Consider the following 22,233-nt stretch of genomic DNA (forward strand, 5'->3'; position numbering starts at 1 on the left):
CACTTACCCCATTCTTAAGAAGTCTAAGAACTTTTGCAAGCACTTTCCAAAGAATTTATTGCCTGTCTAACTCGGTTCTTGGCTATCATCCTCCGTTATCCACTGTCAATCCTCATGATAAACAGGCTGTCCATTGACTTGAGATCTCTAGATCTGTGTTGTACAATAGGGTAACCACTAGCCACATGTGACTATTTAAATTTTAATTTAACCAAAATGAAATATAATTAACAACTCAGTTTTTTAGTCACACTAGTTATATTCCAAGTGTTCATTAGTCACATGCAGTGAATGGCTATTGGCTTTGATTTCATAAATATAGAAAATTCTCAAGACTGTAAAATGTTTTGTTGACCAAGCAGCTCCAAAGCTATATTTGCTTTGTCTCTGGAAGGAGGCAACACAATTTTCTCTCAGACTCAGTAACTCTTGTGACCAGCCAAGGTTCAACAACTAATCAACTAATTCTAGAGGATGTGCTATATAAATCTTTAACATTTCCATGCACAATATTAGTGTATTCAGATTTCCGTATGTAATCAATAGAGGAAGAAAATGTCAACATAAAAGAAGTGAAAATGAATAAGAGGCAAACAGAATGAGGTTCCCCCCAAAACACAGCAGAATTAAAAAAAAATCTGGGTTATCCCTTCTTATCTCCTTTATAAATAACAGCTGTAATAACTTACAATATATTTTGTTGTTGTTGTTGACTTCTTGTCTATCTCTCCAGCCAGACTGCCAGTCTCTGAGGGCAGGTACTATGCCACTTTTATTCCCTAAAATTTTCCCATAGTGCAGAAATTGCTCAATTAATATATTTGTTAAATAAACAGATGTTCTTATCATACTTCATGGTTCATCTGGACTGTGTATGCCAGAATAAGTTTTCACCACTTTAAAAAATATGTATTAATTTCATAACTGAAATACTTGTTTTTTCACTGTGAAGCCACTTGTCAACTTTTAACTTCAATACCATAGAATTCCCCATTTCAATAAAGGTTTTCACACTGTGAATTGGAAAATTTTTGCCCATGGATGCAGAAATGATTCAGATTTGATTTACTTTAAATCTTTGGAGGTTTCTGCTAATGTTGGAAAGTCATTTGACATTTAAAAGCCATCTTACGGCCTTTGCCTTGAACTTTGGAGGTTACAATTGTATTCAACGTTTACCTCATTGTTTTGAGCCAAAATAGACTTAATCTGGGTCAATCAAAGATGGATGAAGTTGACCTCCTTTGTCTCCATTAACCTCTACCATGGCAGGCTGCATAGTTTGCTGGCCAAATGCAAAATAAAAATACAAGCCACTTGTTCAAAAGGCAGGAAAAAGTCTTCTTAAAGGTATTAAAATGTAAAGCCTTTTTCTTTTCATTCACTCCCTCCCAACTTGTCTGGGTGTTTTTTATTTGCTAATTATGTTTGTTCTAGTAAAGACATTTTTTAAATTCTTAGCACCAATTTATCATTCATTTATCATTGATACATAAATCAATTTATCATTCACTTTTACATTGTGCAATGCCAATTTCAAATACAAATAAAAGAGTATTCAACTTGTATGTGGAATTATCAAAATTATACAAATCATCGTAGGTAGTTCATACATCCTTATATGTTTTGTTTTCACCAGAATAGTGCAGAAAACTAACTCAATTGTTTTTATTTCACTTTTTGGTACACACACATTCTACTAACATTCACAGATTTAAGAATAGAGTTATTAAGAATTTCAAGGTGGCGATAGCAGAGCATTAGGTCTAGATCTGGGTTCCTGTATGTGCCCTGGTCACATACTCATAAAGCTGGCCTTGGTCCCCATTACAACATGAAGTAGCTTCTCAGAAAACACTATTCTTGTTGAGATCACACCAGGAAAACAGTGAGAATAATAACTGCAAAAGAACCCCAATGGTCTCATCAAATACTCAGGATTAGAAAAGTTAGTACTATTTGCAAAATGTACCTGCTCTTTAGAAATGTGTTAATCGAGTGGCCTAAGCTTCGCTCCTGCTTCTTTTCTGGGCAAATGTGTTGAGGCTGAAACATTATCCCCTCTACTGAGACTTACTGTTCAGGAAAAGTTCCTGCTTCTAGCTTAGTGGAAGGCAATCGTCGACATGTAATCAAAGGGCCATCTCACTCACTACAGTGTCATGGCTGCAGGTGCTGGAATCTGGCCCACCTGGGTTTCAGTCCTGTCTGAGATCTACCATTTAGTGTCAATATGACCTTAATCATTTGATCAAACATCTCCAAGTTTTTTTCTTCATCTGTCAAATGGAGATAATATTATAACCCATTTCATAAGGTTAAGTATGGTAACCTTTTGTTAAGGTTAAGTATGATAACATCTCTTCAGGGATATGCCACTTCCTATTACACAGAAAGCACTCAATGAATGGAAACTGCTACATTGTTATTATAAGTATTTGTATACCATCAGTATCTTGGTAGAACATCTTCCTCTAGGTCTCCAGTTATTTTCTCAGCTTCCTGATAAGTATTTCTTAAGAAATGAGTCAATAGAAATTTCCATGTTCTAAACACTCTTCCTGAAACAAGGGACATAGAGCTCCTTGACTAGAAGAAAAGGCAGAAATAAATTAATCACACTGTTTATAAATAATTGTTTAAGCAACATGAAATAAGACTTGTTTCCTGGATACATCATGCCCTGTGCTGAACAGTTGAGACTGTTATATTGAACACTCCTTCTGGATTTTGAATTATCTATAGGTATTTCTTTGACCCAACATAAAATATACCAGCCATGTCAAACAAGTCGAGCACATTCTATGTGTGTTTGTTTTCCCCCTTTTGCTCCATAGGTGCACCCGCTGTCAGAGTGTTGGGATTCTATGTACCAGCCCTCTGAGATCAGCGTTCACAATAAAGAGGGATTGTGCATGCCACCGTGCAGGGCAAGCCCCTAAACAACACTCAGCTCCAGAAGTGCCCAACGTGGTTTATTTGAGGTCAAAGACAGAGGCAGTGTCATGTGTGCCCTGGCCCTCAACCCTGGCTACACATTGCAGCTACCTGGGGCCCCCTTAAGCAATACCTGAGCCTGAGCTTCGCTTGTAGAGATTGTTTTAATTGGTTTGGTTGGGAACCAGAAATCCATTTATTTTAGGATGTTGAGTGCACAGCAGGGTTGACAACCACTGATGTCTTGGAAAGAGCAGGAGACGTGTCTTCTAATCCCTTGGTGATCATCATGAAGTTATTATCTCTCTCAACACCAGTAAAATGAGGAATTTAAATTAGATCATGCTTTAAGTTTAGATCTAACTGCATGTCTTAGACCACTGAGATTGTGAGGGTTTAAACCAGTCGCTTTCTATCAGGAATGATCTTGTTTACCAAAGAATACTTGGCAACATCTGGAAGCATTTTTGGTTGTCACAGTGGGGGAATGCTATTCGTATATGGTGAGTGGAGGCCACAGATGCTGCTAAACATCTGACAATGCATGGAACAGCCCCACAGCAAAAAATTATCTGGCCCTAGGTTTCCAGATAGTGCCAAGGTTAAGAAATCCTGCTTTAAACTAGTCCTCTGAGCTTTACAACAGAGAATCTCCTTGCCACTGCCAATGACAACAGGAGAGGTCTTTTAAGAATGCCAGGAGGTTCAACCCCTGCACCATTTGGCTCATTTTAATCCTCATACATTCTTAGGGCATGACCCCCCCCCAAAAAAAAAAAAAAAGAAAAGCCCTGTAAAAGGCAACTGATACGGTTTCTAGGAGGAAGGGTCCTGAACTTCTGTGGTTAGAGTGCCGGCAGTAACCTTGTAGATAAGCCCTTTCTACGAGGCAGGCTCTAGGAGCTTGTTCTCTTACAGCATGTACTTGGCGAGGACACAGCCCTCCCAATTTAGTCAGAGCAGCAGTTCAGGAAGAAATCTCCAAAGCACGCTGAGATACCCACTGGAAAACCATATTCCCATGTAAATGTGTGTTTAGTCCATGGTGCAATGGTGCAGGTACTTGGTCCATAGAAATGATAAAATCTGCATCTTACGCTGGGAATTGACAAGCTGAATTCAGAAGAGGGTAAATGCCATGATTTTTTCTGCAGAATTTATGACATATAAATAACAGTGTGAGAAACTGGGAATGCTGAGCTTAGAGCAAAGAAATTTTAGGTCGTAATTATTGTTTTTACATATTTAAAGAGTTAGGGGAAGGAGGAATTCGACTTCTGCATAGTGTGAGGGAGAGAGGTAAGAAAGGATTGAGGTTATAAGAACCTGAATTTCAGCACAAAATGGAATGGATTGCCTTAACAGGGAGTTGCTAGTAAAGTTGAAGGAGGAAGTTGGATGACTGTCAGTCAATTGAAATTGTTGATTGACTGAATATCAATAACTGGAAGAACTGAATGATCATTAGTAAACATTTCTGGGGAAGAGGTGAGTAGATTGAATAACATGTTCTCAGCCCCTTTTTTGTGATTCTGTTAGTTACAAAATCGTGAGCATCTTCCCACACTGCAGTTCAGTGTAGGGGAGAGCAAACTCTACTTCAGCCAGTGTAACATTTTGTTTGGTTGAAGTTGGAGAACTTCTGGAAATATTCCTAGTGAGAAGAGATATGTCAGAGATGATACTGTCAATTTCAGGGGACCATTCTGTTTTCCTTTACTGAATCTTTGGCAATCTGGGGTTGGTAGAAAATGTAGACACTTTCAAAGAAGAGATATCTCTAGATGCTCAGGGGTAAACAGATGATTTGATGCCTGATATTGCATTTGGAAAAAAAAATTGGATATATTTACTGATCAGGATAAAGATATGTTATTTGAATCTTTAATATGAAACAAATTGCTGTTCAAACCTTTGCAAGAAAGGGCTCTGGGCTGGAATTAGGGATACATCCTCTCATTCAGTTTTTATGATACTTCCTTTTTCCTACAGAGGCAATTAAGATCGGGACCTCAGGCTCTGGAAAGAAAAAGACAGAATCTCAATGCAGGAGGAAACAGGTTACTGATGAAGTAGCTTAGTGTTACAGTTAAAAGCATAGGAATTGGTATTTGATAAGCCTTAGTTTTATTTTTGGTCCTGCCACTTTGAAGCTGTGTGATCTTGCCTAAGTTACTTGATCTCTTGGTGCCTTGGTTTCTCCCCGTGCAAAATGGGAGCACAAGTGGTTCTTGCCTGGTAAGACTGTTGTGAGATACTGTACCTATACCTAAAACACAGTAAGTTCTCAATAAATGACATTCTTGTTAAAATCACTGCCTTCTTATTAGGCAAAAAGGCAGGAACAGTGGTTAGTAGGACAAGACTCTTATTTCTGAAACTCTGGTTCATTATTGCAACAGGGTTTGAAGGGAAATGGTGTGGTGTCAAAATCACCATAAAGCCCTCTGATAAGAAACAAGATTGGGGGCCGGGCGCGGTGGCTCCAGCCTGTAATCCCAGCACTTTGGGAGGCCGAGGCGGGTGGATCACGAGGTCAAGAGATCGAGACCATGGTAAACATGGTGAAACCCCGTCTCTACTAAAAATACAAAAAATTAGCTGGGCATGGTGGCACATGCCTGTAGTCCCAGCTACTCGGGAGGCTGAGGCAGGAGAATTGCTTGAACTCAGGAGGCGGAGGATGCGGTGAGCTGAGATCGCGCCATTGCACTCCAGCCTGGGTAACATGAGTGAAACTCCGTCTCAAAAAAAAAAAAAAAAAAAAAGAAACAAGATTGTTCTTGAGCAGTACGTTCAGAAGGAGGAGGAAAGGCACTTCAACTGCAAGGATAGGTGAAACAGGGGGAAAAGGAGTGATGCAGAATTTCAGCTGCTGTCCTGCTGGAAATGTTGTGAGGTCATCTACAAGCCCTGAGCAAGGAGACCCACTGAATGTCTCTGGTTATGTAAACAAACAGCTGAGGACATTCTGCTTATATTCAACCAAATAGCCAAGAATCTACTTTTCAAAAAATGGTTTCTGAATTGTCTTTATTTCCACACCTGTTTTAGATTATTTTTAACAAGATTCTTAGAAACATTTCACAGTTAGAATTGCGTTTGGAGAGTTTTTATTATTCTCAAAGAAATGAGTGAATTTGTATTTTGGTAAACCTGACAAACAAATACATTTGGCGTCTACTCAAGTTCCTTTTATCCTTTTCTGACTTTTGTTTTCTCTGCTGGCTGATAAAATTTAATTGCTTCATCCATGTGTAAATTGGGATTGACTGCTTTGAGTTTCTGACTTTAAGGAAAAACGTGTCTGTATATGTTTATACACACATGTACACACACATATGTATGAATATATACACATATACATTTACAGATATGAATGATTGTCACATATAATAACTAGTTGCTTTAGGAGTACTTTGGCTTTTTGGTTCACTCTTCACCATCTTTATAATCATCAGTACCTTATCTTAGGAGCTACCATTTATTGAGCAGCAGTTTATATGCCAGGCATGGAGCTAAGTGCATTGTGTATGACATCTCATTGAGTCATCTCATTTACTCTGTGGAGCACGTATTATCGTCCTCATTTTACTGATGGAGAAACTGTGACTCAGAGAGATTAAATAACTTGGCTAAGGTCCCACAACTGGTGATTGTAGGGCCAGGATTCAAGTAATTTCCACATCCCTTTGTTGTTAACCACTAAAAACTGTACTCCTACTAGTTAACTCAAAACTCTTGTAAAATATCAGAATTGCTGATTCTTAGACATGGAGAGGGCTTCAGAAGTGATCTGGTCAAATATCCCACCCAATACAGTGATATTTTCTCTCACTTGTCTGTAAGCAGCTGTCTATCTCTTCTCCCAATGAAGGACAGCTCATTACTATCCAAGGTAAGGCATTACATTGTTTGACAGTCCTAGTTGTTGCAAAGTTTTGTCAAAGTTTACTTCTCTTTGTCTTCATCATAAAAGCTTAGAATCGTCTACCTGGAAGTGATATGACAGCTGAAACAGTCCGGTGGTTATCTAATACTTTTGGAGAGTGTAGCAATCTTTTCTTCAAACAAAATCTCACTTGGAAGTGCAAACAATAAAAATAGAATTGCTTTGAACAAAACAGGTGTTGGTGTGGAGCCATGTGTGAGAATCATGACCATTGCCCCATCCCTCCAAAGTCTCCTATGACTACTCAGTGAGGTTATTTGTTAAAGTCTTCTTAAAAATAACCTGAAGTAGATTGCTGACCTCAATATCTTTCAGACAAAAAAAGAGAGGCTCAGAGAACTTAAGAAGTTCACTAAGCTAATGCAGCCACATCATCAGAGGAACAAACACCAGAACACAGATCTCAGAGCTCTGACGTCAATTTCTCACTCACTCATTATTTCCTCCATTCATCCATTGTCTTTTATTACATGCCTGATAGGACGCAGACACTATTCTAGGCAGTGGGGCTACAGCAAAGATCTAGACAGGCAAGATTCCTGCTGTTAAGGAACTTACGGTTGAGCTTTTACCTTCACACTTTTTCTTGACCGTCCAGTTTCTTCCCTTGGAAGTTACATAAAGACAAACACAATCAAAAATTAACCAGACCGTCCCAGGAGACTTCTGCATTCAGTCCGTTTTTTGCACGACTTTTCAAAAGGGTGAGTTCTAGAATTGAACTGAAAGATTATTCACATATTTTGGTGATTTTAGGTGCTCTTTTCTCGACAGAGTTGCAAATTATACATTATTTTCTCTGCCTCTGGTTTTCTTTTGGGACTATGTATATAATATAGCCATAAAGAGAGAAGCTGCTTCGTGTTTATCACTCAGGAAGATGGAAAGGCCATTTAGACATGTGGGATTTTAAACAGCAATTACCAGCTGGATTGGGTTGGAATAGAATAACCATGAGCAGTATAGCGGGACTTGCAGTGGGCAGAGAGGGAAGGGCATATGAAGCCCTTCTTGGCCTGACCCAGTCTGTTTTTCCAGCTCATTTCCCTCAGCTCTCCCCACCCCTGCAACCCAGCTCCCCTGACCTAACTCTTTGTGCAATAAACATACAGGATTGGTCAGCTTTACCTAAACAAATAGTGAATTATCTTGTCTCTGGATCATCTCTGCTGCCTCAAATGCTGCCTCACTTTCCAGCCTGGCACAAGCCTATTCATTCATTTAGGAACAGTTCCAATAGGAGCTCTCTAAACTTTCCTGCCCCACTTTCCCCTCAGTCTCTGGGTTCTCTTACCACCTGCTTGCCCTTCTCTTGGAAGCTCAGCTTATCCCTCAGTATCTTAAGCATTCTTTATGTACCTGAGTCACTGTCACTCACCTGGGCAGCTTCTCACAAGCACTGTTTAGGGGTTGAGAATGTCTGTTCCATGAAGGTGCACATTTAGTGATGTTGTTTCAGTGAGGCTTTGAGTTCAGATCCTGACTCCACCACTGTCTAGATATTCTACCGGGGGAAATTACTAGGCTTCGTTCCACTCAGCCAGAGCCTGCAAATAATAAAACCCATGTGATAGGATTACTGTGAAATTTATCTGAAATAATTCATGAATTTCTTAGCATAGTGGTTGACACATAATAAACACTCAGCAAATATTGGCTGTTTTAACAACATACTTTTCAGGTATTTTCTCCTAGATATTTTTAGGTTCTTTTATATTGGAATACTATAGAAAAAGCAGGTAGATAATCCGACTCCCAAAGATTCAGAGTTTCCATTCTTTTATTTTTCATTTAGGAACTGTGGTAGACAATGAAAAAAAGTCTCGGAAGGATATTGGTTTGACCTCTTAGTTCTGTGTGCATATTGAGAAACAGGACAAGAAGTACTTTGGGATTGGAATCAGCCATACCTGATTTGATCTAACGCTTTGGTGTATTGAAACATGGACATATCTGAGGCTGGTGATGGAATTAAAGGGCCCTTGAAAATACATTTTGTCCAGAGACTAGGCATCCCAGACTGAAAGCTCAGCTTTCTGCAAGCTTCACAAAACAGTAGAAAGATCCTAGAGTTCATGCCCCGCAGATACATTGCTTGATGTCCTTGCCAAGACACTATGCTTACTGCAGTTTGGTTTTCTCATCTGTCTGATAGGGGCTTTTGTCACTTACATGCTATTTTCATGATTTGTTAAGTCATATCACCGCTCCACCCATTCCATGCTATTATTTACTATTTTTCTTTAAATACATTTTAAATGTAAATAAGTATATTTGTATAGGAAACTCTGTATCTTAACCTTAAATGCAAAACTATATACAGAAGATAATTTTTTAAAATAAATGCAATGAAAATAAGACAAAGTGATTAGAATTTAACTTTATCCTTTTTTGTTGTTGTTGTTGTTGTTGTTGTTGTTAACGGCTTTGAGTCTGAAGCCTGCAGTGCATTTTAGATGTTAGAGACTTGTTAAACCAGAGTGGGACCACACTGAGTCAGAATGACTGAATGAAATAATTTGAATCCCCTCGCTGTTATGCAGATTATTTAACGCTGTGCCCATCGTCTGGATATCACTCACAGAACACATCCCATGTTTAGGAAACACTTGATCTTCTAGCTTCCGTAAAATTCTAGTTGATAGTGACTCTAAAGATAAATGAAGAAATGGAATTTTAATAAGTGAACTTGCTACAAATCTATGTGTCTTGCGATTTATGGACCACTCAGTTTTTATCGGCTAACGATACCCAAGAATTCTATTTCTCATCACGTGAAGAGCACCTAAAAAAACATTGCTTCGTGCATATCTCTTAACATTTTTTGCTTTCTCATTTTCGTGATCATCAAGTCTTTTCTCATCTGTTTACCTATCAATGTGATGAAAACCAATAAATACCCACTTATCCAATAAGTAAATACAAATGGGTGTTTATTGGTTTTCATGCTTTGCTGAAATTTGTCTGATTTCATTATTTCCATTCCTTTCCCTTTGGGATCATCGATGAATGCCTCAGACTTCTAGCTCTGGCCCCTGTGAGCTGCCAGTGCTTTCTCTCTACTGCACCCTAAGTCTCTATCTCTAAGCTCTCTCTCCCATGTGAGTAGAATATCCGGAGGGAAATCTCATACACCTGTGTGCATAAAAATCAGCTGAGAGCAGTTTTTTAAAAGGTAGATTGCTGCTCTCTCCACCTCACCCCTGCCCTCCTGCCCTCACTGTCAAAGGGCTGGTGTGGATCCTGGGAATCTGTATTTTAAACAAAGACCCAATATAATTCTCGTGCACATAGCCTCTGGACCTTTGAGAAAGATGACTTAGCAAGTGATTCTCCTCCTCCTCCTCTTCCCTCTTTTTTCTTCCTCCTCCTCCTATTCTTTCTTCTAGAAAACAGGCAATTGTAAGTCTGTTTCATTAACTGCTAATATTAAACTTCATTATAAAACTTCCCACCACAGAAATGATTTCCATGTTTCCCAATGGGCAGAATTCCTGATTTGGGAGGCAGAATACCTGAGTTATAGCACTAGATCCACCATTACCCCTCGACCAATCCATGCCCCTGCATCACACTTTCCTCTTCCTTTCAAGTGGAAATAAGACTCTGTACCTTCTTGCCTTACAGATTTGCATTGAAGATTAAATGTGAAAAAACTATGAAAATGCTTTGTAAATTGTCAGGGATTTTACCAAAACTATTACAACAAGAAACTGCATTTTAAAAACTCATCCGTTAAAATACTGGAGAAAGATTCTTTTTAAATGATGTTTTGCATCAGGGATTTTGAGTGGCTCTGCCAATGTTTTTGATCAAACATATGTTTGAGGAGAGACAGTTGTGATCTCGCTGCATTTTAAGTTGTAGCATCTCAGCCCCACCCTATCCTATCCTACCCAGATACGTTTAACAGCTTTGCAATGTAATTTCACAGATTCAGAAATTGAGGTCTTTCAGATTCTTTAATACAGATCCAAAAATTACCCTCCCTGTGTTTCCAGTGAAACCTCTTCCCTCCACATAGAATATAAAGTATCAGATACTAACAATAGAATATTAAAAGCCAAATTTGAAGCAATTACCCACAGCTTTGGAGAACAGTCCCACACACAGCTGGTGCCCAATCAGAAGGCCTGTCTCTGTCACCCACCATGCCTGCTACTCGTAGAATCAGAATGTCAGAACTGCACAGGATCTTATAGATTATCCTCCCCCTCATTTAACAAATGGGGAAAGTGAGGCAGAGGAAAGGGACAAAGTCACCCAGAGTCACTCAACTGGAGGCTCCGAAGGTGTTAGAACCCAGGTCCCAGTCTTCTGGTTTACTGCTCACATTGTTACCCTCTGCTGCTTTCTTCTCTGAATTAGTAGGGTGACCTGGTAGCTGGGAGTGAAGTGGGCTTTCTGAGCGTTAAAGCCCTGTGCACTGAGCATGATCTATTGCACAGGAGAGAAGTCTCTTGTGGTGCCGCAGAATGTACCATGTATTGTTTTTAATCACACATGAAGACCTACAAGGCAGATGACACTAAACTGTTAACTGTGAACAATTATGTCAGTATAACAATAAAATCTGCGGCTATGAGCTGTCTGTAAAATCACTCTATCATTAGTCTCAAGTTCCCATTTGTCCTGCTGAGAGAAAGATGCTTGTAAGTCCTTCAAGGAGTTAGAGTCTGGGCCATTGTCCTTTCTCCATGGCCAGAGCTATATTGATGTAACCAGGTATTAGGCACCAAATAGCAATTTCAGAATGTTTTCAATCTTTAAATCTCTAGAAGAATTGTACAAGAGAGCCAATATATTGAAGCTGACTGTGCCAGTGTAAGAGAGAGAGAGAGAGAACGAGAGAGAGAGAAAGCACACCAATGTAACCCTTTGGAAAACACTTCTTAAAGAACTTCTTCCTCTCTCCAGCTGCTCTGGAGCCTTGCACATGCCCAGCCACATGGTTTTTTTTTTTTTTTTTTAGCTCTGATCTTTTGGCCTTTTCTTTTTTTTTTTTTTTGAGACGGAGTTTCCCTCATGTTACCCAAGCTGGAGTGCAATGGCGCGATCTCGGCTCACCGCAACCTCCGTCTCCTGGGTTCAGGCAATTCTCCTGCCTCAGCCTCCTGAGTAGCTGGGATTACAGGCACGCACCACCATGCCCAGCTAATTTTTTGTATTTTTAGTAGAGACAGAGTTTCATCATTTTGACCAGGATGGTCTCGATCTCTTGACCTCGTGATCCACCCGCCTCGGCCTCCCAAAGTGCTGGGATTACAGGCTTGAGCCACCGCGCCCGGCCTTGGCCTTGTCTTTTATCCTCACCCCTCATTGTTATGTTCATTCATGTAGCCCCTCTCTTTGTCTTCCCTACTTTCCTCCTACCTTTGCAGGGATTTTTCCCCCTTTACGCCTAATCTCCCTAGTTCTACTGCACAGAAAATATTGGCTCCACTTGGCAATGACTCTTTAATGGTCAGATGGATTTAGCAGGAAAGAGTCCCATGTTAGTGTCACAGTCATATTGTGTTGCAATGAACCAAGAAGCCACATCACAGTGTTGGTTTCTCACAGGTGGAACATTTGTAACATGCATCCCTGTACATAGTCATTTCACCCAGGAGTCTTCCATACTGGGACAAAAAATGCTAGAGACAGTGAGACCTTAATACTGTATCTAGTGGTAGTTGTCAAAATGATGAATGAATATACAGTTGAATAATTAATAGCACAGATGCTTGTGTCAAAAATGACTTAAATGTAAGTTCTGACCCTGTCATTTATTAACTGTGTACCGCTGGATAAATTACTTATACTCCCTGAAGCTCAGTTTCCTTGTCTCTTAAACGGGTATAATACATGAATTAAGGCACAAGTGCACTTACCCTAATGCCTGGCACACCATTACTGCACTAATGGGTGGTTATTTTTATTGTTGCTAATGATGACAGTATTAACAAATATGATACAAAGGGAATTTGGCCAATGAGAGATGAGAAATTCTTATTTTCTTTCTTCCCTCTCTCCCTCCTTCCCTTCCTTTTTTCCTTCTTATTCTTTTCTTCCTCCTCCCTTCTTCCTTCTCTCCTACCTTCCTTTTATACCTTCATTCCTTCTCTTTCATTCATTCTTTTTTCTCTCAATAGATATATTCAATGAATAAGGCAGATAAAAATGTAAGGGAGCATGTAAAGGCCTGAGGGCACATTTTGTGTTATCTAGAGAGCTTACACTTTAAAATGGCATGTGGAAAATCTGGAGGAAGGAACATATAACTAAGGATGAATCAAGGATGAACAAAAGCTATGTTCAGAGCTATGTTCAGATCTAATCCAGAAATAGTTAGATCTCATTATTTAGGGAAGAAATCTTGCATATTCTGCTGTAATAAGAATAGACTTCCAACTGGAAAGAAGAGAACATTTTAGGGAGAAAGTTGCTGTCCAGGATTGATGGAAAGCATTTAACTCTCTCTGAGCCAAGATGTGTCATATCTCAGGGACTTAAAGGAACTTGTTGCTAACAAGTCTGAATGATCTTCTTCTAGGACTGGGGAATAGGTGAAAGCCTGGAGATAGTAAATATTACCCCAATTTTTCAAGAAACACTAAAGCTAAACTCCAGAAACCAGAGACTCATAGCTTGAGAAATGATTTGTAAGCAAGATTCAGTGTTGTATAATGATTCATGCCAAAAAATGTCTTTATCTGTTAGGACAGATTTTCTGTTTGGCAGAGACATTTTAGCAAGGCTTTGAACAAAGCCTGTCAGAGTGGGTCCATTCTCAGGCACACTGAGTGTTAGATGTTTCACTGCAAGGAAGCCTGTCCTGAGCTAACTGTGATTCTGTTTTATCTCGCTCAACGTTTATTACCTTGCCTGAAAAACTAAAAGGCAGATGACACCGAACTGAAATATCTACCATTGCAGATTATTTGATCTTCCTATGTGCTTGCCAAAACCTTAAAATCTAGTTTGAGCAGGTGCCAAATAATCATATCTTGAATGTTAAAATTGCTATGATTTAGAATGATCTCAGATGACTAAAGTGATACAAAACTGATATAACAAAATTTAACTGAGAAAAATGTGATGGTTTATATTTTGGTTCAAATAAGTAAATAAAATCAACTATGCAGCAGTGTAATAAAGAACCTCAGGAATTGACAGTTGCTGTATCAAAAAAGATCAAAGTTGGCAGGAAGCTCAATATAAGCCAATAACATATTACTATTGTTAGAAATGGACTGAATTTGACTACATTCATAGGAGTAAACCCAATTGATGATGAAAAGTACATGATGTAAATCTGGCTCACTGCAAAGGTTTGTGGACTTTCCTACTACCTTAATTCAAGAGAGGTATTCAAAGGACAGAGCCCATTATGGGGAATAATCTGGAAACCATAATATATAATGAACTGTTAAAGAAAATGGGAATGTTTAGCCTGGAGTAGAGAAAATTTGGTGGATATAATCGGTAGAGGGCACAATGTTGAGTGGACCTGCTAGGCTCAATAGGTCCGCTAGGTAGAAGTTATATGGAGGCTGATTTTGACTGAATATTAATGGGCTATTTCTAATAGCTATTGATGCCCCAAATTAATATGGACTGGCCTGTCATTGGAAATTTCTAAGTAGAGGCCAATTAGCCACCCATCTGCATGGCACAGAGGGTTCCTGCCATGCAGCTGGTCTCTTTCAGGAGATGATCTGCAACATTCATTCCAACTCTAAGGCTCTGTAATCTTCTCCTCTCTCTAGGGATGCAGTGGAGTGTGGTGGCCAATGGGAGAGTCAGTGTCACCCGCCAGCAACTTCTCCTTTGGTGGCTGCTCAGCCCAGTGACACTTAGGCCCCTGGGACAATGACCCAGAAGACAGCCATGCCTCCGAAAGAGGGCCAGGTCCTAAGCTGCTGCTTGTGCGCGACTGCACCCGGTATTCTCTTCACCTGAGGCCTTCGTCCGCTGGTGCAGGAACCTGGTGCACCCTGGGCTTTTCCTCCAAGATTCCAGCAGGTGGCACTGGAAGGAGTCAGGGGACATAATGGCCTCCCTGTTCACTTATTTCCCAGCACTCCCTCTTCCCAGAGTATCTGCTCTTGTTGCATGGTCTCTGGTGTCTGACATGTTCCCGTCACTCACTGTACCTGGTCTGTCTCACGTTCTAACCATGACCTATCTAGGTCACTGATGTCTTGCTGCGTCCTGTCTTGGTCACTGATGTCTCCAAATACGTCTTCTTTGCTGTGTGGGCTCACAGATATTGACAAAATACTCCCTTTGCTCCTGTCTTAGCCAGAGTCATTGCTCCTGTCTTGCTTACTTGCTTGGTCACGTCTGTCACAGCCATGCTCAAGCTACCCTGTGTCTCTTCTTCACCCTGTTCTATGCCAGAAGCTAACATACTTTTCTCTCTGTATCTGGGTCCAAGCGTGCATCCTCTTGGCCCACCTCCATGTCAATCCCAGACGTCCACTTGCTCTTCCTTATGTCCAATGTCCATCCTCCTCTTCAGGACATGCTCCATTTATTTTCCTTGGAAGACATAGGGTCAGAGATCTGTCAGAGGAAAATGGTCTCCACAGCAACTCTGGAGGGAAGCTGAAGACAGATAGCTTCCCACTGGTGTCCTGGCTGCTGGTGTGTCTGCCCTGAGATGTTAGCTCTTCCTGCTGGGCTGGAACGGGACATCTCCTAAAGAGCCTTGGGCAGGGCTGGCAACATCGTAGGTGTTTTTTAGGCTTCAGGATCTTTCCCATGAACTTGTGATATTATTTTAAGACTCTTTAGTCTGGCTTTGTTGCTCCCAAAGGAGAGAACTGTTGGAAATTCACAATGAGTAGACTCGTTTTCCCCTGCAGCCCCCCAAGTGAAGGAGGGCAGGATCCAGCAGTACTGGGGATGGTAAACAATGCTGGGCTTGAAGCCAGAGGACTCAGGTTGCAGCCCTGGCTGTGCTCCTAACAAGCTCTGAGATCTTGAATAACGTTCTTTCATCTCCGGACCCCACTTTGCACATCTGTGCACTCAAGTTTGGACTAGAGGATCTTTAAGTTTTCCTTTTCTTTCTAGGACAACAGCATGCTGCTATAGCCGTCTGCTACCTCGAGAAGCCATGGCCTGCCTGCCTTTTGGCTTTATTTCAAAGGAATGACCCTCCTCATTTGGGCCTTTTAGACCCCTGACCTTGCCAGCTTTGTCCTTCATATTAACCTGGATGTCTTTGGTTCAAAGCTGAGTCAGTGGCTCTTGCTAATGCCCCAGAGCAAAAGCGCCAGGAAGGTAAATGCCAAATCCAGAGACATGTGAGGTTCTGATTCTGATCTTGACTGTGGTTTGATAGTATCTCAGGACTGTTTATCAGACTCTCTGTTTTTCTTGTTGTTTATGAAGTACCAGTTATCATTTCCATTATTGTTTACTTTAGTTCTGGAACTGAAACCGACAGGAAGAAACTTGGAATAAGGAAGAGAAGATTGACCAAACCATCCAAATGCCAAAAAGAAAAAATAATAATAATAAAGCCTCTCTGTCCTATGAAGGCTTAATTCCGTTGGGGATAAAGTCATGTTTTAGGGAAAGGAAATAGCCTCTGAAAGAGAAATGCTATTCAGAATTCCTGAGAAATATCTCTCCATGCTGAAATGCTCTTTGTGTAGATTGGGATTCTCCCTGATCAATGGAGCAGATTGAAACAGGGACCCATTATTGTCACGTATGAAGAAAGTTTATTTAAATTCTAACTTGCACCCTGACTCTGTGGCTGGACCACCCCCTTGGATTTTTCAAGTCATTGTTCCCCTGCCATCACTACGCTCAGCAACCACCATTAGGAGGCAAGCACCATTTTGAGGATGGCCCTTTTCTAATATGAAGAAGGGAGCAGCCAGCTTCTGAGTCCCATGGCTCTGGATCCGATGATGAGGCCCAACCAACGTGCTGTGGCTGCCCACACGCCCACCCACTGCCTGCATGAGCCCGTTGGTGGGAGGCATACAGCACAGAGGCGGTGCATGCACTGGGTCCATTGCTGACTTATTAAGCCAATTGACCTAATTGCTGAATGTCTCAGACCTCAGAAAGAATTTCTCTTACCTACTCCACTAAGTTGTTGTGGAGATGTAAGATAATTTTTTGTGTGAAAACATTCTGTAAATCATAAAATGCCATTCCACATATTTATCATTACTTTGGGTGTTTTGGATTACTGTGGATGCGCCTGAGCACTCAAGACTAAGAATTTATCCACCAGGAGATGACCCAACTTAGAGAGTAAATTTCTATGTTGATAAAGAAACAGAGAAAGAAATACCCCATGGCAAATGTTAGAGAAAGGTAAATGTCAAACCCAGAGCCTTGTTAAAAAAATAATATTCTTTGGGTATTAATTCTTCCTGTATTACCAGCACTTTGGGAGGCAGAGGTAGGTGAATTGCTTGAGGTCAGGAGTTCGAGCCTGGCCAACATGGTGAAACCTGATCTCTACTAAAACTACAAAAATTAGTTGGGTATGGTGGCATCTTCTAGCAGTCCCAACTACTTGGGATGCTGAGGCAGGAGAACTGCTTAAACCTGTGAGGCAGAGGCTGCATTGAGCCAAGATTGCACCACTTCACTTAAGCCCAGCCAATAGTGAGACTCTCACAAAATAAATAAATCAAAAATAATAATATTCTAGGAATTGTGGAAGCACCCTTTAGGTATTAATTTTTCTAAATCCACCTGTTCTAATTTGGTCATTTCAGGTTGTCCAACACACAAATTTATATATCACAAAAACTCATTTAAAGGGATTTTGCTATTCACAAAGTAGGGGACTACAGGTTGATTTTGATAATAATGAGTGTAACTTCTCATATAACTTCAGAGTCACATGGAATAAGATTCAAATGTCTGTTCACTATGAATAGTGTATTTGGAGAAGAAAATACATGGGCCATCAGAATCACCCCACACTATAAATTACATATATATAAATCCTATGAAAAAAATCAAACTTGGACCAGGCTATGACCACCTAATACGAATACTATGTAAAGAGTCAACTAAGATATTGAACGTGATAGATAACTTTTGAGAATTTTCCTGATCTGATAGTCTATGTGTATGATTTTTAATTTTGGTTTAATGTTATTTTAGCTAACACCTTAATTTTATTTACATTTAGTAGAATTACTAAGGGGCTACTCATACAGTTTATAATGCACTGAGTTCTCTTGTGTAATCAACATACAAATTACATGTGTGCCCACCGCATAGAACATAAAACTTAATTTTATAATTTCAAAGGATTGCAAATTGTAATGATGGTTGTGTTTTTGGTTCATGAGGTTGTTAGTTATAGCTATGATTTATTGGAAGCTAAGGCTTTGAAGGTCCTAGAATCCCTGATTCTAACTTTGTTTACATGGAAAGCATTTTTGGCTTTATGATTATCTACTTTTTGATGCAGTTTCCTGGAATGTGTTATGTAAATAATTGGAGCCAACATAGATTTTTTAATTGATAAATTCTATTTATTGATAAATTATACATATGTTTATATGAGTACATTCTGTACATGTTTATATAAATTATATATTCAAGGAAAAATTGAGTCTGAAAACTAATAACTGAATTTTGGATATGCAATAAAATGCCAAAGTCAACTCCCATGCCTCAGTTTTGTGGAGCTTCTCGGTAACCTCCAGGATCCTAGAGCATCCTCCAGTAGTTCTGTCTTTTGAAGATGGAGAATTTTCTGACTCCAGTACCAGGTTCCCCCTAAAGGAAAGCTAGAAGCCATGGGCCACTAGATAATTGATTTTTACCAGATTCTACCTGTCTGTCACCTTCATCAAGGCCTCCAGCAATAGGACAGATCTCTATGACATGGTCACCTCATGAGCAGAGGCTGGGAATCCCGTCCAGCTACTCTCAGGGCACAAACCACGAGGAGCCATTTAAGGCAGTATGACAGTGTATATCTGCAGGTCTTGGATTGAGGTTAAGCGTATGCATCCCTGCTGAAGCCCTTAGGAAAAAAATTGGGGGTGTCATGAGCCATCCAAGAGCCTGGAGTTTGTCTCTCCCTTAGGCCTAGGTTATATGTCAGTGAAATCTAGGTCCCATCTCTTCTGGGCATGGAACAATGGAATGAACCCTGTCAGCATTGAGGAGACAGGGTAATGTCCAGAGTAAAATAGACTTTGCTCTTTTTTTGTTTTGTTTTTTTTTACCTCTTGGGACTTCTATCTTCTCACACATAAAATGCTGGGCTGAACAAAAATTAGGTTTTCATATCAGAATCTTTGCTTCATACACAAATTTATCTGGAATTCCATCACATAAAAGGTTCAAGCAGGATGGGGAATAGGTAGGTCTGGATCCTCCATCTCTGCTTATAATCTATGCCCTGGAAGGAATCTTCTTGGGAGCCTAAAGCCCAATAGCTGGACCGAGAAATATCCTGTGCCAGTGCTTGTTTTCCCCATCTTTAGTTTTTTGAGGCAGTGTTCATAATACTGCTATGAACCGTTTTTTCCAGGTGACAATCATTTCCTCAGAACCACACCTCCCCGTTACAAAATCCCTTCCTCCATTCAGAAAGCACACCATCTCCTGAAACTTCCTTTCTAGAGTAAAGACCTGAGCCTTCACTGGCTGTAAAGCACCTGCTACTAGACTCCAGAAACTACCTGCAGAATCCACTTCCAAATTAACCTACCCTTGGAAGAATGTCCTCTTTCTTGATTTCTTTCCAAATTGTCTATTTTTATGTTGGAGCATCTCTAGATTCATTCAAGAGGAAAAGGCTAATATTGATTTAGCACTTACTGTGTGCTAGGTGGTTTCTATTTGCTGTAATTTAATTCTCTAAATAGCCCCATGGCATTCAGAGAAATAGAGATTTTCTGAACACTGACTCTGAGGCAGGGTTTCCTGCCAGAGGTGTATTAATAAACGAGCCTGACAAGGTCTCTACTTTCTCTTGTCAGGAACCAGAAAATAAACAAGGAGACATATGTATATGAATAAGATAAATTTGGATACTGATATGGTCTATAAAGAGAATAAAAAGTAGAGATGGGCAAGGGGGTGTTTTAGCTGAAGTGGTTAAGGAAGATTTGAAGGAGGAGGTATGCTCTGTGAGGGGGGGACAAGAATGCTAAGTAATCAGCCATATATTTAATCTGAAGGAATATCATGTCAGGCAAAGGGAAAGGCAAACACAAATGCACTGGGGCAGTAATGTGCTTGACATAGCCAGCTACAGCCTAATGAATGTGAAAAAAGTGGTAGGAAATGGGATCAGACAAGTAAAGTCTGATGATAATTCAGTAGCTTTAGTTGTCATTTACCACTTACTCACTACATGTCAGGCTTGGTAAAAGCATTTTACATGAGACACCTCATTTAATCCTGTAAGGTAAGTACCATTTTCCCATCATACAGACAAAGAAACCAGGCTGAACATCAGAGAAGTGAATCCGGAATTTTTCCAAAGATGCAGAAATTACATGCAGCTGGAAATAGAGCCCAGGTTCTGCCAAATCTAAAGGGACTTGATCCACCTGAGGGCTGTTCTGGTTAGCAGCAAGAACCATCCTTGAAATGGATGGATTCCCTTTTTGTGCACTTTTCCCCTTTGCCTCCTTGTTTCTCCATGGAGTTCTGGCTGTCTACAAACAAAAAAATAAGTATTCATTTACACAGTAGGTCTTCATTGATTTCAAGTTAGCTAGTTCCAAATAGCATCTAATTGGAAGGAAAAGCCAATTATTGGCCAGCCAGCGATTCTTGATAAAAATTGTTTTATCAGAAATGAGTACAAATCAATCTAATTATGTAATCAGTAGACTTTCTCATTCATTTCCTTATCTCTATCCTTACTGACATCATCCTTTCTACAGCTGACATTATCTTTCATCTGGACTGGGGCATTAGGCTCTAAAACATAACTTTCAGCATGCCATTTCCCCAGTCGAAATCCCTCAAGGACTCCTCATTGCCTACCAATACTTTCTCTAAGTCTACTGTTACAGTTTTTCTTCCAGTTATTCCCCTTCATCTCTGCAAAGCAAACAGTATGCTCAACTCTTTGGATTTTCACATTCAGATACTAGTCCTGCTGTTCTTTCCACTGGGCATGCTTCCCCTGGCATCTCTTACATAGTGTATTTCAAATACCACCTCCTACTCAAAGTCTTTTCCAGCCTCCAGGTCAGCATGAGGTTTTTGACCTATTCCAATCCCCAAACATTTTATTTGTTCTACTGTGACATTTTGATATGCTTTTCAGCGTGGTTCATTAATTATGTCCTTTTTGATCTCTCCTACCACATTTTGAGCTCCTTGAGGACTGTGGCCAACTCTTATTGCTCATCTTTTTCTTTCCTAGGGTCCAGCACAGGTTTTTGTGCACCAAAGTTATCAAATAAATTCATTGGATGTATTTGTTTGGAAGAATGTGAAGCTTTTCATTGTTACGGCATGTCCACTGTACCAGCAGACAACTTTGCCCCTTCAGTGCCAAATTTCAGTGCTGCTCTGCCATTAGTACTCCACCCACTGCAAAAGCTGTAGCCTTCTGATAAGAGAAAAATATTTCCATGACAGTTCTGAATAAAATCAAGATGTTTATCATACATACCTCTTGCAAGTGGCACAAAGATTAGAGTTTTTAAATACTGTTATTTCCCTGAGTTATGGCAAGTTTATTTTCTCTTTTGATTCTATCTATTGAAAAAGAACTTAGGCTTAAAGTTTTGTTTCTATAGAATGCTGTGATGAAGCAGACTGAAGTTTTGTGAGTTACTTGACATTGTATAATCCTAGAGGACATTGGCCTCCATTTTACCAATAATGGCATTTATTGAGACAACACAGAGCGAAGGAAGCATGAACTGAGCCATGGATGTAGAATGGACCCAGTGAAAGTTATTCAGGCTAGAGTGTAATAGAGCATATTCGAAAGATGTCAGAAAATGTCTAATTGGTCCACAGAATCCTTTCAAAATTGCTGTATGATTGGGCATGTCTCTGCCCCTTTCTGCTTAAAGTTTTGCCATTTGTAAATTGAGAAACTGTCTTTGGTTAGGAGCTTGGGCTTTGACACTAGATGGACATAAGTTGAGTCTGAGATACAGGCAAATGCCTCAACTCTCTGAGCCTCAGTTTCCTCTTTGCAAGGGGATAATGATAGCACATTCCCCACCCAGTGTGATGAGGCTTCAGTGGGTTAAAGCATATAAATAGTGGCACACGGTCTCTGGCATACAGTAAGCTCTCACTGAAGTGTAGCTGTTACTATTATTACTCTGAATTTCATGACATTTGAAATTCAGAAGCAGTATGTGAAGTCATATGGAAAG

At 40.1% G+C, this 22,233-nt stretch overlaps 1 protein-coding gene across 2 annotated transcripts in view; it reads left to right on the top strand.

Moving 5' to 3' along the window:
* Positions 1–22,233, top strand: part of HTR4 (5-hydroxytryptamine receptor 4) — a 205,041-nt gene that overhangs the window by 151,993 nt on the left and 30,815 nt on the right. The window contains exon 7 of one of the 2 annotated variants that reach the window (XM_017531351.2): positions 14,641–16,422. The exons of the other annotated variant lie outside the window; for it this stretch is intronic. Within the exon in view, the coding sequence (XP_017386840.1) occupies positions 14,641–14,731 (91 nt within the window). The 3' untranslated portion in view covers positions 14,732–16,422. Of the gene's footprint in view, positions 1–14,640; positions 16,423–22,233 lie in introns of those variants that run through there. 2 annotated transcript variants of the gene reach the window in all.

Source organism: Cebus imitator, unplaced genomic scaffold, assembly GCF_001604975.1.
Source record: "Cebus imitator isolate Cc_AM_T3 unplaced genomic scaffold, Cebus_imitator-1.0 Scaffold71, whole genome shotgun sequence".
NCBI classification, from domain to species: domain Eukaryota; kingdom Metazoa; phylum Chordata; class Mammalia; order Primates; family Cebidae; genus Cebus; species Cebus imitator.